Here is a 13715-nt window from a genome sequence, read left to right as displayed (position 1 = left end):
AAATGTCCTGGACTGAACCTCTAGAAATCAGGTTTGTGTTTTGAAGTTTACTACCTGCCATTTGCTAGACTTGAGGCAAGGCCTTTCACTCTACGTGAGTTGCTAGAAAGGGCTTGAGATCTAGTGTGTCCATGAGGGTGCTGGTGGTATTTTGAGGAGGAGATTCCTTATTACATGGGACTGTCCTGAGCTTAGCACCATGTTGATTATCTCTCAGCCCTGCCGTCTAAATGCCACAACACTGTCCAGGCATAGATGTAGTCCAAAACACACCACATTTCCATATGCTACCTGGATGGGGTCAGAACCGTACCCACATAAGAAACACTTATAAACCTCCTCCAAAGTGTCAAGGTCCTGAAAACCAAGGCAGACCAAGTTCATGAAAACCAAAGGAAGATGGAGAAACTGTCTCCATCACTGGAATGATTACCGAGGAGGTACAGATTCTGGAACAGAAGAAGGACAGTGAAAAGGGGAAGTAGATCTAAAAATTCCATTAGCTTAATAATATTGAAATAATGATAGATCCTTAATTTTGATATATCTATCATGGTTATTTAAAATAATAGCATTAGCTGGAACACATCAAAAACTAATGATGTAATGTGTGGTGATTAACATAACAATAAAAAATTATTTAAAAAAATAATAGCATTAGGGAAATGAGTGAAGAGTCTAGAGCAGTTTCTCAAACTCAGCACTATTAACATTTTAGACTGGATAAGTCTTGCTTGTGGGAGGCTGTCTGTTCTTTTGTAGGATGTGTACCACATCCCCAGCCTCTACACGCTCGAGGCCAGTAGCACGTCCAACTGTAATACCAGAGTACCTCCAGACAGTTCAAAATATCCTCAGGAGCAGTGGAGGGAAGAAATCCCTCAACGTTGAGGACCGTTGATACACAGGATCTCTCTATACTATCTCTGCAAGTCTTTTGTAAATATATCTGTATTTTTTCTAATTAAATACAAATACAGGAGCAAAGCAGGTGGTTGTAAAGTAGCCTGGGTACAGTACTATGATATACAAGAATAAAACAAGGCAATGGATTAATAATAGTTCTAGTGGCTTCCTTGATAAAGAGATAACATACAAATGTACTCTGAAAATAAGAGTCATATTCAAATGAAGATACTGGCATCCATCAGCCTAACAGTGATCTTATGGTTATGTAAAATTTTTGGAAATTAGTTGTGTTATGTGTTCAAATGTATCAAGGGTTTATCAGGGAGCCTCCCACTGTACTAGTGTCCTGTGAAGCACTATTTCCATCACCTCTCCAAGATTCATAGAGTGAAAAGGGGGAGTAATATTCACTGCTGAGGGTCTTCAACTAGAGAATATTAAGTATCCTCCCGACATAGTAGTTCCTCCGGTAAAAGAAGTCTAGGATTTTTAGAAAACAAAAAGTAACCTTCTGCTCAACAAAGACCAACCATAGAAATACAATGACTGAGAAGTGTTTATATTTTGTTCAGATACAGGCAGTTGAAGTAGTAATGAGTAAGCCCACTTCCTAAAGGAACAAAGTTGTGGGAAAGGCCAGGGGAGAGCACACTCTGCTTCTGGAGACAGCTGTAAGGCAAAGGCTGTAGAAGAAGACAGAGAAACCATGGGCTGGTGCTTCCTCCCTGTTTGGATGATGCTCTGAGAAATGAGCCATGATGTCTTGGTTCCCCCAAGAGTGAGGAACTGAACCAACAGGAGCTAGAACCCAGGCAGTCCAGAGCTCCTTCTGCTATGGCAACTGACACCAGATCCAGCAGGAGAGTCTCCACTGTGGTAGAAGAGGGAGAAACGGGTGGGTGGGCACTGTTTCCGTGTGCCCTTGGTTTAAGAGCCTGGATGGTAAGCATGCTTCACTCACTCACAAAAGTGTACTAAGAACTAGCATAGATTAGCCAACATGGTTAGGCATGGTGAGGAAAAGAGTTCCTACTGCAAGGGCTTTTAGAGCCCATGACGCTTCCCCTAAGTGCAGGAGTGTAGTGCTAAGACCCTTGAACACCAAGGTCACAGTGTCTTGAGCCAACCAGAAGATTAAAAACCAAAGTAGAGGCCAATAATTCCTGAGATGCCTGGATTGGCTCACAAGATTCCATACCCCATCTGAGAATAGACCCAGCACAGTCGGGAGGGCAAAGGGCTTCTAGATTTCATGCGGTTTGTCGACAGTCCTTGTCACGAGGGTCTCTAATCCCTGCCCTGAGATGAACTTCATTGTCCCCAAGCAAAGAACACCCTCTTTAATTTTATCAGCTGCAGAGTCACCTGGGAGACTATCAAAAATACTTAGTTTATCTGCAACACAAGCCTTCTCTGGGCCCTGGGACATGAGGGCAAGGCCCAAGCCTGTGCTGCACTGTGAGCCCCTGCATTCCTGCAGTGTGGCCCATGTGGACACTCAGGGAGGGGTTGTGAAATGGATGGATGGATGGATGGATGGACGGATGGATGTGTGGATGCATGGATGGATGGATTAATGGAGGGAGAAATGAACTCCATTGTTTCTATGATAATCCAAGAGTGACAAACTGAGAAAGTAGATTGGGCCAACACCAAATAGGAAAGGGGGGAATGAAAGGAGGGAGATTTCTTCTCCAAAACATTGTTTACTCAACCACAGCTATTCAGACAACACAGTAATACCCAAGCGCTCTAGCAGAAGAGCACTCCCGAATACAGTGCAGATAGGGGTAGCCCAGAGGAAGTGTCAATGTGAGGGAAGTTGGTACTAAAGCAGAAGTAACATGAAGCCTGATCCTATAGACCAGTGGTGATTTACATACCAACAAAAGGGTATAAATTCTTCCCATTCTTGGGTTATGTACAACTAGTGTGACTTCTCCCTGGTCTTTCTTCCAAATGTGACCACAATGAATGTCCTCTAAGATTTAGACAGAATGAAAACCTTAAACAACAAGCAGTTACTGAGCTACACTTGTCTTTGTCAAGTTTCTTTTGATGTATTCAGTAAGCTGAAATGCCTAAACCTAAAAAGTTCTCAACATAAGAACAGAAATTCTAGGGGCGCCTGGGTGGCTCAGTTGGTTAAGCGACTGCCTTCGGCTCAGGTCATGATCCTGGAGTCCCGGGATCGAGTCCCACATCGGGCTCCCTGCTCAGCAGGGAGTCTGCTTCTCCCTCTGACCCTCTCCCCTCTCATGCTCTCTCTCTATCTCATTCTGTCTCTCAAATAAATAAGTAAAAAATCTTAAAAAAAAAAGAACAAAAATTCTAAAACTATGTATAGTGACAGAGGGTAACTAGACTTCTTGTGGGGATCATTTTGCAGTCTATACAGATATCACTTCCTTATGTTGTCCACCCGAAACTAATCGAATGCGGTAGGCCAGTTATACTTCAATTTAAAAAACTAAGTAAATAAACTGAAATGCCAGGAGCACAACTAAATAGAAATCCTACATTTTCAAGATTGTAAATATAGGTGTTCTGATGGAATTACTGGAATTCACTTCAGTAATCATTTTGTACAACTGTTTTACAAAGTACTAATATTTATACATATTCAAATGGCTTCTCAAGCAAATCCCTGAAAAGGTAAAATGTCTATTCCCTTTCCTCAAGTGTGGAAAGCCCTGGTTTTATATTAATCCTCTACGATTTGGCTCCACTGCCATTTCTCATCAATGGCGCCAGACAGGGCCAACTGCATCCAAGGGGTGGTAAGAATCAGGCTCTTGTTTCTGGAAATCAAAGGACTGAATAGGAGCTGCGATGCTGTTTTACAAGCACAAGACCATTAATCCCCTTACTGTGGATACAACAGCACGTTGTTCCTTTTAGATCACAAGACTTATCCTTTGAATAAGTAGGCAGAGGAGGAAATTCATTCCATGCCCTACACCATGGAATTCAGAAAGAAAATGCCATGCCTGGGTTAGACTTCTCCCTCTCTTGCTAAAAGCCAACACTTGAGCAAACTAGGCAGGTACATTTCCCGACTTACTTGGGAAGTAGACCAGGATTTAACCTTAGATTACATTTCCCTAGAAACTACCTTCAACATTTAAAAGTTTCTCTGAAACTATTTTACTAAACCTGGCCTGAACCTTATTTTAATAACGTGAAAACACCTAGTTGGCATCTTCTTCAAATTCACAAGAAATCTTCAAATAACCTGACCTGATGAAACCAGAATGTTGTATCATTGAAATTTTTCCATACATCTTCCATTCTGCTTTTAAGGAAATCCGGGAAGTACCAAGAAAACCCCTTGATATCAGGATTTAAGTACGGACTTCAAAAGAATTGTCTTGTTTTGGTCACATTTAGTCCACCTTCCTCTCATTTCTCCCAGGCCCAGCTTCCTCGGTGTGGGCGCTATGCCCTGTGAGACCTGGTTTTATCCATCATCCTAATCTCAGGGCCGAGCATGCAGGAGGCTTCAGTAGAGGTTCTTCAATTCTATGGATTGAGCCGCAGCCATGCAGGTCAACAGGCTGGCCTCAGTAGCCTGCAATGCACAGAGAGGTTTCTGTTTCTCACACCTTTGCCTTGGGCTGCGCTATCAGTTCTTTCTCCTTCATTCTTTGACAGCATCTCAAGTAAATGGTGTAGCTTTCCAGTCACTTGTACTTATTAAAGAGTTCAGGGCAGTCGAATCAAAACTCGGATCAAAACTGTCTTCCTGCCTCTGACACACAGCTGCTCTCCCTCCGGCAGGGATGTACTCTCCACTGATGTACTCTCCATGCACACTACTTCCCCATGTCTCCCCTTCCGTCCCCCCACCACCCACTTCATTCTCGCTCCTTTAGGGATGGAAAGGAAGATGGGAGAGGGCTGTGGGCATCTAAAGAAGGAAACAGCAAAGTTCTCTTTCCTTAGCCAGGGTTCTTTGTGGATCCCCCAGGCTGTTCCACCATCTGGGGTCCTCTGCTCCGCTGTGGTGGGCGTCCTCAGGTTCTCCATTCAGACTGTCTTGTGGAGCCTCTGCAGACCTGTCTGGGCACCTCTGCACTGCATCCTCCCTGATGTGGATGATGCACTCTGACCAACATCCTCCATCCTACCCTCAACTCGGCCTCCAGTGGGGCACTTCCAGCCTCACTCCCCTGCCTCCTCTTGGCCCCGCAGCTGATTCTCAGCCCCAAAGGCAGGGACTCCATCCAGCTCCCTCCAGCAGCCTCCGCTTGGTCCCAGGGATACATTGGAGGGCAGGCTGCTTGCAAAGCTGTCCTCTCTCACCCAATCACTGGAGCTTGAATCAGCCTTCCACCTTTAGACTTCTCCGGCTACAAGGCAGGCCCCAGTTTCTGTTCCACGGTACACCCTCAGTGACTGGCTTCACCATCGTGCACGTTGGGGAGCATCCGACCAGGAAATAATATGCCAGTCTCTCCTCTATGGACAACTCCACGCTCTGTGCGCAGTTCTCGGCCTGACTTGAGGTAGACGGGGACGCAAGCAAAGGTATCACTCAAAGCACGTAATCGCTAGTGTGGCGTGGGCAGCAACGCATCCGAATGGGCCCAGTTGTCAGCACCCCACCTGGCTGCATGTGCAGATGCGCTGGACCCCGTTCCCACCCGGTCCTGTCCTATGGGGAAGGGAGTGGAAATGCCACAGCCTTCTCTGCGGGCCCACACCCCCTGCCTCTCTGACCCTCTAGCTGTCTCTCCCACTGCCCGCTGGGTGAGGGGGACTGGACCAGTTCAGCTGCCCCATCAGTCCTGTGTGGACGCAGCCAGGACCTCTCACTAGGATAAACATCCTCCTGTGTAGCCAGTCAAGGTTATACTGGATCAAGGATCTGCCAACGCTAGGTTGCCAAGTATGCAAAAGCATCGTCAGGAGATCCTGAGCTCTGTCTCACTGGAGGCGGTCAAGCCCGATGTAAGAGATGTGGTAGTAAGGACTGGGTAAAAGGTGGAAGTAAACGAGAGTATTCATTATTCTGATTATGATTTGATTATCCTTAGTGAGTTACTTTTTACATTTTTCAATTCTGTACGTCTCAGGATCTTCAAGTTTTCTGCAATCGTTGTAAAATAAGCCATGAGGAAAAAGAAGGAAATAAACAGTGATGTTCCAGATCTGGATCCCTGAAGCCATCCTGGAAACGGATACTTGCCGCTGGGTTAGTCCGCTAGGGCTGCTGTAACAAACACTACAGACCAGGTGGCTTAAACAACAGAGATTTATTTTCTCACATTTCTGGTGGCTAGAAGCCCAAGTTCAGGGTGTGGTCAGGGTTGATTTCTTCTGAGCCTTCTTTCTTTGGCTTGTGGGTGGCTGTCCTCTCCTGTCGTACCTGGGCTTTCCTCTGCACATCTGTGTCCTCATTTCTTCTTGTAAGGACACCATTCCTATTGGGTGACAGCCCACCTCTATGACCTCATCGTACATTCATTACCTCTTAAAGGACCCTATCTCCAAATACAATCACGTGCTGAGCTACCAGGGCTTAGGACTTGAACATATGCATTTTGAGGGGATGTAATGCATCCCACAGCCGCTACCGTGCAGAATTTATTTTGTCCCTCACTGGCACCAGAAGGCCTTTCTAAGGCAGAAGAGTTAAAACCTGAGCCAGCTGCCAAGCCCCCCGGCGTCTTCCATCCACCCACCTGCTGGAGAGCGGCAGCCTCTCTGCAAAGTCGTTTTCAATCCCATCTTGCATTCTGTGGTGCCCTTTCCCACAGGGGAAGCCTGTTCATGTAAGGATGCAGCCTTCTTTATGGCAGCGTATGGAGAATGGGGCTCAGCAATTGAATTGCAGCTTAAACACATCCCGATTCGTGTGGCAGCCCTCATCACTCAGGCCTGACGGCAGTACTGTTGCCACTCATACCGCCTGTGGCTTTACAGAAACGTCTGTTGACCCTTGATAGAGTTTTGCACTTTATGACTTTTTCAACAGGCATTGGCAACAAAGCCTTCTCTATATTTGTGCAAGTGAAACATGTCTGCAAGTAAACAAGATCAGATATTCACAGACTTATACAATGCTTCAAGTCAAAAAAAAAACTCAAACATGAATTTCTCAAAATTCATCTAAAATGTTATGTGTTTAAATTAACTTTTCCTAAGAATAGAAACATCCAATTTAACATAGTCATTTACAAGGTTTAATGCAGGCACCCAGAGGAAGAAATAGTACGATGAACACTGCAATGTGTAAAACCTGGGACAAGAGTAGAAGATAAAGAGACTATTTGGGTAGGGGGTTGTATTGTAAGATGACAAGGGGGCTTTTTTCTTATATTTTTCCTTTTCAATTTTTTGCAAAGCAATCACCTAATTTTTTTGAGAAAAGTTAAACAGTTGTGGAAAGAATGTGCAGTTTAAAAGGCGTATATAAGCACAAATATATTTTTTTCTAAAACTCTATAAAACAGGAATAGAATTCACTTGGGATATAATTTTGTTTTACTATATACCTCCTTCTTTTAATTTTTTAAATCATGTGAATATATTACCTATTTTTAAATATATATATGTGTGTACACACACATACACCATATATCATATGTTTATTTTGCTTCCCCAAATGCCACTCTTCTGTTTCATTCTTTATATTCACAGCCCATGCATCACATATTGTGGGTTTGAGGGAGGTCAATAAATAGTGATCCTCTTTATCAGGTTCTGAATCCCTACAGAATTAAGACAAAAGAATGAAGCAGATTGGACACTAAAATAAAAGGCCAGGTTGGAAGACACAACATTAATCAGCAGGTAAGTTTTCTTCCTAATTACAAAAATCGTGAAAGGAAATCAATTCATCGATAGTGTCCCAGGTAGAGCTCAGCTGGAGCATCTACCACACATGCTGGAGTAATATGCAAGATACTTACACCCTATATGCTATGGCACCTACCAACGGAACCAGTCCTCATCTGTAAATAGCACGTCCAGCCTTACAGTTGTATGGGCCTGCCCGTGCAGGGCCTGGTTCTGTACTCAGTGTAGAGAGTAGCAGAGAAAAATGCCTGCTGTCTGAGGGCAGGCCAGCTCCTGAAGAGAAGGGAACCCACAGAGAGGTTCTCCTTCCAGCTCACCAATCAGGTCAGTCATTTCTCTTCTCAAAGGGAAGAAGGAGGGAGGGAAGAGACAGAAACCAGGAGTGGCACCAGAATCACAAGTAGAGATAGAAGGATACATTACAAATAGAGATGATTCCTCTGGGAGAATAGAAAAAAATGTAAAACTGTGAAAAGCTGTACCAAAGCTTCTAATAACCACGGTGCTACGATAGACGCCAACATTGGCATGAACCTATACATGTGTATCTCCAAAATGAGTGCTGTGGACTGATTTGCTCCCCTTCCCCCAAATTCCTATGCTGAAGTCCTCCCTAACCCCTTCCCCTCACGTGACTGTGTTTGGAGATAGGGCCAATAAGGAGATAATTACAGTTAAATGTCATCATAAGGGTGGAGCCCTGACGGGATTAGTGTCCTCATTAGAAGAGACACCAGAGAGCTTGCTCCCTCTCTTTCCTCCATGCGCCCTCAAGAAAGAAGAGGTCATGTGAGAACTCATGTGAGGACACGGTTCTCATGGTGTCTGCAAGGCGAGAGAAAAAGCCTCAGAATGAAACCTACCTTGCCAGCACCTTGACCTTGGCCTCGCAGCCTCCAGAACAGTGAGAAATAGGTGTCTGCCATTTAAGCCACCCAGCGTGTGGTATTTTGTTACTGCAGCCCTAGCAAACTTATACAGTGAGAGAGGAATTCTTTTCTTTTCTTTCTACCTACCTGCCTACCTACCTATCTATAGGAGAACCTATATGTATACAATAGGAATGTAGAACAAGCTTATGACGCACGAGTACATCTAAAAATTTTTATCATCGTAGTACCTATTGAACAAAGATCATTGTTGGAACATGATACAAACGGCAAGGGGAGCTAGATTACAAAAGTTTTTTTAAATGTTACAATGTGGATCCTTTTTAAAAATTTGGTTAATTATTTTCAAGATAGATTTTTGAATTAATGCATGCCTCAAATAACACTGCAAATAATCAATTAAAATTTTTTACTATTTACTTACTCTGTTGTTTCTCTGTTGGGAACTTTTCTCATGGAGAAAGCCACCATTGCTTTGAAAAGATATTCCTCATTTGTATCCCAGGCATACTAAAAGAGAAGTAAAACAGGAAATGTAAGAGGCATAGGATAAAAAATGGTCCGTTGGAATCTAATTGTGACCACAGTGGTGGTGGTAATCAAGACCTGCCTCTCTCTCTCATCTTTCTCATACACTAAACACCAAAGACCAAGATAAATCATGTCACAATAATGTTCAGGATGGGCTTTCTTGGACATTCTGTCATTCCAAGTGTGGTGTACTTTCCATTGCATTATCTTCTTCACAATCTGCAGTATCAGTAGCCAGTCAACAAATAGGGCATTTGGACATCGTATCCTGAACATATACAGTTGGTTCCCTTCCTCCTTTACTCTCTTCCCTCATTAACTGACTACCTCTCTCAGCTTCCTTTCCTTTACTAACATAGGTACAATTTTTCTTTCCATTTTCTTAGCTGGAAACTTGAGTGTGTGTGCATATTATGGATTTAACTGTGCCCCCCCCCATTTATATGTCGAAGTCCTAACCTCTAGTACCTTAGAATGTAACTGTATTTGGAGATAGTGTCTTTACAAAGGTGATTAAGTTTAAATGAGGTCATTAGGGTAGACCTAATCCAATATGGACTGGTGTCCTTGCAAGAAGAGGAAATTTGGACACAGCCACATATAGAGGGAAGACAATGTGAAGATACAGAGAGAAGACAGTCATCTATAAGCCAAAGAGAGAGGCCTAGAATAGATCTTTCCTTCACAGACCTCAGAAGGAACCAACCCTGTTGATACCCTGATCGTGGACTGCTAGCCTCCAGAACTGAGAGAAAATAAATTTCTATTGTTTAAGCCACCCGGTTCACAGTACTTTCTCACAGTAGCCCTAGCAAACTAATGTGACTGACCACATATTTTAGGTGAGTAATCAAGTATAACTGGAGAAAGTCACGTAACAGGGTTTAACTCTAAGTTCATGATGACCTACTCCCAAATTGCCCAGGAATCCCTTAGGTCTCCATCAGTTTTCTCTCTCTCATGGTTCACAATGGCTATTTCAAACCTCTTTCAGCTCCCCGCCTCCACCAAACTCAAAGCTTTCCCTTACACCTCATACTCACTAGATGCTCTTTTTTTAAAAGATTTTATTTATTTATTGAGAAAGAAAGAGAGGGAGCATGAGCAGGGGGAGGGGCAGAGGGAAAGGGAGAAGCAGACGCCCCGCTGAGCAGGGAGCCCGATGTGGGGCTCCATCCCAGGACCCCGGGATCACGACCTGAGCTGAAGACAAACGCTTAACTTACTGAGCCACCCAGGCGCCCCTCACTAGATGTTCTTATCTCGTAATTTAGAGATACATCCTCAAGTCATCAATTTAAACTTCCCCATCCTCCTGACACCAAACAAAAAACTTCCTCTGTAGACATACATGCTATCCACATCCTCCCCCAAAAGGCCAGATGTGGTGTTTCTCCTCCTGTCAATGGCTCTTGCATCCACCTGGATTAGGAACACTGCCCTTCTGCCCTTCTCAGAATCTAAGGATATCAGTTTCCCCTCTCCTCCGTAAGTACACTGGACTCTGGCTTTTAGCCATGCTCAAGCCTTCCCATTAAAACGACACCAAAACCAAACGACTGTACTCAATCTTTCTTCTCTACCTACTGCTGTCTCTCTCCTGCCCTTCACAGCCAACATTCTCAAAGGAGTTGTCATACTTGTGTCTTCACCTGTTTGCCACCCACTTATTCTCAACTCCCTCCACTATCTGCTTTCCAGTCCCACCACTCCATAAAGTTGGCTCTCTCTAAAGTTACCAGTGACCTCTACATGACTCAACACAATGAGTGGCTTTCAGGATCATCCTGGTTGGCCTGTCAACAGATCACTTCCTTCAACTTGAAGCACTCTCTTCCCTTTTGTGATACACATTCTGGTTTTCCTCCTGCCTATTTGCCCCCTTTGTAGGTTCGCCCTCTTCTATAAGGGCTTCAGGTTTTAGACCATCTCAAAGCTCTATGCTAGACCTTTCCCTCTTGTCACTCTGTACTTTCTCCCTCAGACTGTCATCTACTCCAGGCTTCCATTATCACCGTTAGGTAAATGACCCAGGAATGCATATCTCAAGCTCACCCTGTCCTTGCCTGCCCAATAATATCTCAGGCTCAGCAAATCCAAAATTAAAGCCATGGTTTTCTTGTCTGTACCTGTTTCCCTGATTCACCAGTGGGTCACCATCCATTCAGTTGCATAATTAGAAACTAAAGTGTCATCCTTGACTCCCCCTTCCCCCTTTCTCCTTTCTACTCTTATCCTCTCCCAATCTGCCTTCTACACTGTGACCAGAGTGTTTTCCAAGCATCAATTCTATCATAACATCTCTTCCAGAAAGCTCTCACTTGCTTTAAAGATAATCCCAAAACTTCCTAACACGGTCCATAAACTTCTTCCGCCTGACTTCTCCCTTCTGCCCAAACTCATTACATGCCATGCTCTACCTCACTGCTCCAGTTGCAGAGACCTCAGCCTTCCTTCCATCCCATACTCTCACCAAGTTCCTTCCTGTAATAAGCCTTTGCATGTTCTGTTCCCTCTGCCCCTTTTTCTTTTATCCTCTGGCTCACCTCCACTCATATGTTAGACCTCATAGCAAATGCCAAGTACTAAGGCTCCCAACAAGTCCAAAGCCCCCATGTACTTCTCCTTCCTGCAATACTTGTCAAGACTGCACATTTCTACTTCATTTACTGAATGTTTCATTGACAACCAATCCTCCCAATATCATAAGCTCCACGAGAGCAGGGACAAGCCTGATTGATCTGCCATTGCATCCCCAGGGTCTAGCATGGTGCCTGCCCTCAGAGGACCCTGGGATGAGCAACTACACAGTGGTAGAGAGAATAGATTCTACAGTCAGTCTGTTGGGTTCAAATCTCACCTCTGTCACTTGCTGACCTGAGATCCCGAGCACGTTGCTTAATTTCTTTGTACCTCGGTTTTCTCATTTACCCAGTGAGAGTGGGAATGCCGGTACTACCTTCCTCAAAAGGTTGTTGTCGGGGCTGCATGAACCGGTGTGAGTAAAGTGCTCAGAAGGGTCCCCGCTGGAAAGTAAACTAAGTTCTCAATAAATGCTGGGTGTTATAATGATCATTACTCATTGAATAAATAAAATAATACATTGGCGGATTGGCCTGCAAACAGAATACGTACCTCTAAGTTTCCTTAGCACTCTTTTATTGCTTCTACCCCGAAGTATCTTAATATCGCCTTCTATTGGGGAAAATTTTCACAGACCACACAGGGATACTAAAACTAGAATTACACAAATCACCTCATTAATTCGACAGGCCGTACTGTTCTTATAGCTACATGAACCTTATGAGTATTTTTTAACTTCAATTTCATAAGCACATATTTCACATTGTTACTTTGATATTTGAGAAGAACTGAAGAAACTTCACATTAGAACTAGAAACTAGCTATGAAAAATCTGATGTGGGTGGAACCATACCATCTTTTAGCTGACAAGAAAACTGAGGCTGACAAAATACGAATGACCGCAACAGTGAGGTGCAGAGCCCAACCCAGACATGAGTACCCGACTTAGGCCCCGCAGCTCCACTGTGCTTGACTGAAATGTTCGAGTTTGCTACATTGTTTTGTGTAATACAAACCTTCACAGATTTTCTAGCACACACTGCAGATTAAAGACTTGAGGCACAATCATTTTTTAAGAATTTCTATTTTACTATTTTTTAACTTTAAGACAATATCAGATTTGAGGTCTTTAGACTTAAACTATATGAGTTTAAGATAACGAGGCAGAGGCTCATTACTAGAGAAAGTAGTATTAGCAAACAAAATTAAAAATGAACATGCAGGTTCTCCACTTACTGCTTTATCTCCCAGAGCTGTTCTGATACTAAGTCTTACTTTAAAAGCATTTTCTGCATCTGCCAGAAAGAAAAAAGAGCAGTATATGATGATAAAAATCTGCCAAAACATGAAGTCCAAACATTTAATCAACTCAAATCAACAGAACACAGATCTTCAGTTAAACTGCCCCCAAAACTGAAAGTTTAACTACAAGCCCCTTAGATGGTTTAAATTTTTCTTTCAAACTTCTAAAACATTCACAGTCTCAACTTTCAAGCCACAACACGTCTGCAGATTTAGAAAAATAGAGAAATCATTCAGTCAAAGACTTGTCAATCATTTAGAAAACTGTTACCCTATTTTTAAGTTTCAAGGCTGCATACCTGGTTGACACAGTTCAGCATGAATAGCAGTCACCAGAAAAAAGAGCAGGCACAACATTCTTTCAGAGTGCAAAGCACAAGGCAAACGGAGGGGAAAAAATCCGCCCTCCACTTAAAGCTGCCTTAGCCATTCTGTGACCCGGATTAGAATATCAGAGAAACAAGCCAGCCCCCACCTAGAAGGTTTAATGATTAAACCCCATTATTTGGGTTAATATTTAAGGAGAAGCAGCCCATCTCCTGTCAGTTATTTACGAAAATCTGTTGGGAAAACAGATTAGTTGTCCTTCCTGAACTGTACCTCCAGAGACTGTTTCTTCTGCTGACTCCAAGTCAGAATCCTCCCCCGCCCCTTCTGTTGTGGCCCAGCTAAGCGCCCCTTGGAAAGAACTGAGCC

The 13715-nt window shown here is 43.6% G+C and overlaps 1 protein-coding gene across 1 annotated transcript in view; it reads right to left on the bottom strand.

Moving 5' to 3' along the window:
• CLTRN (collectrin, amino acid transport regulator) overlaps nt 1-13446 on the bottom strand; it is a 32068-nt gene extending 18622 nt beyond the window's left edge. Inside the window, exons 1-3 of the mRNA XM_025857632.2 lie at nt 13319-13446; nt 12954-13012; nt 9028-9113 (exon numbers count right to left, since the gene is read on the bottom strand). Coding sequence (XP_025713417.1) covers nt 9028-9113; nt 12954-13012; nt 13319-13376 — 203 coding nt within the window. The 5' untranslated portion in view covers nt 13377-13446. The remainder of the gene's footprint in view (nt 1-9027; nt 9114-12953; nt 13013-13318) is intronic.
• Between the last annotated feature and the right edge of the window lie 269 nt (nt 13447-13715).

Source organism: Callorhinus ursinus, unplaced genomic scaffold (genome assembly GCF_003265705.2).
Source record: "Callorhinus ursinus isolate GAN/ISIS: 27379988/994484 unplaced genomic scaffold, GSC_fseal_2.0 scaffold16, whole genome shotgun sequence".
Classification (NCBI taxonomy): Eukaryota; Metazoa; Chordata; class Mammalia; order Carnivora; family Otariidae; genus Callorhinus; species Callorhinus ursinus.
Note: the sequence above shows the minus strand (reverse complement) of the source record. Positions and strands in the feature narration are given on the sequence as shown.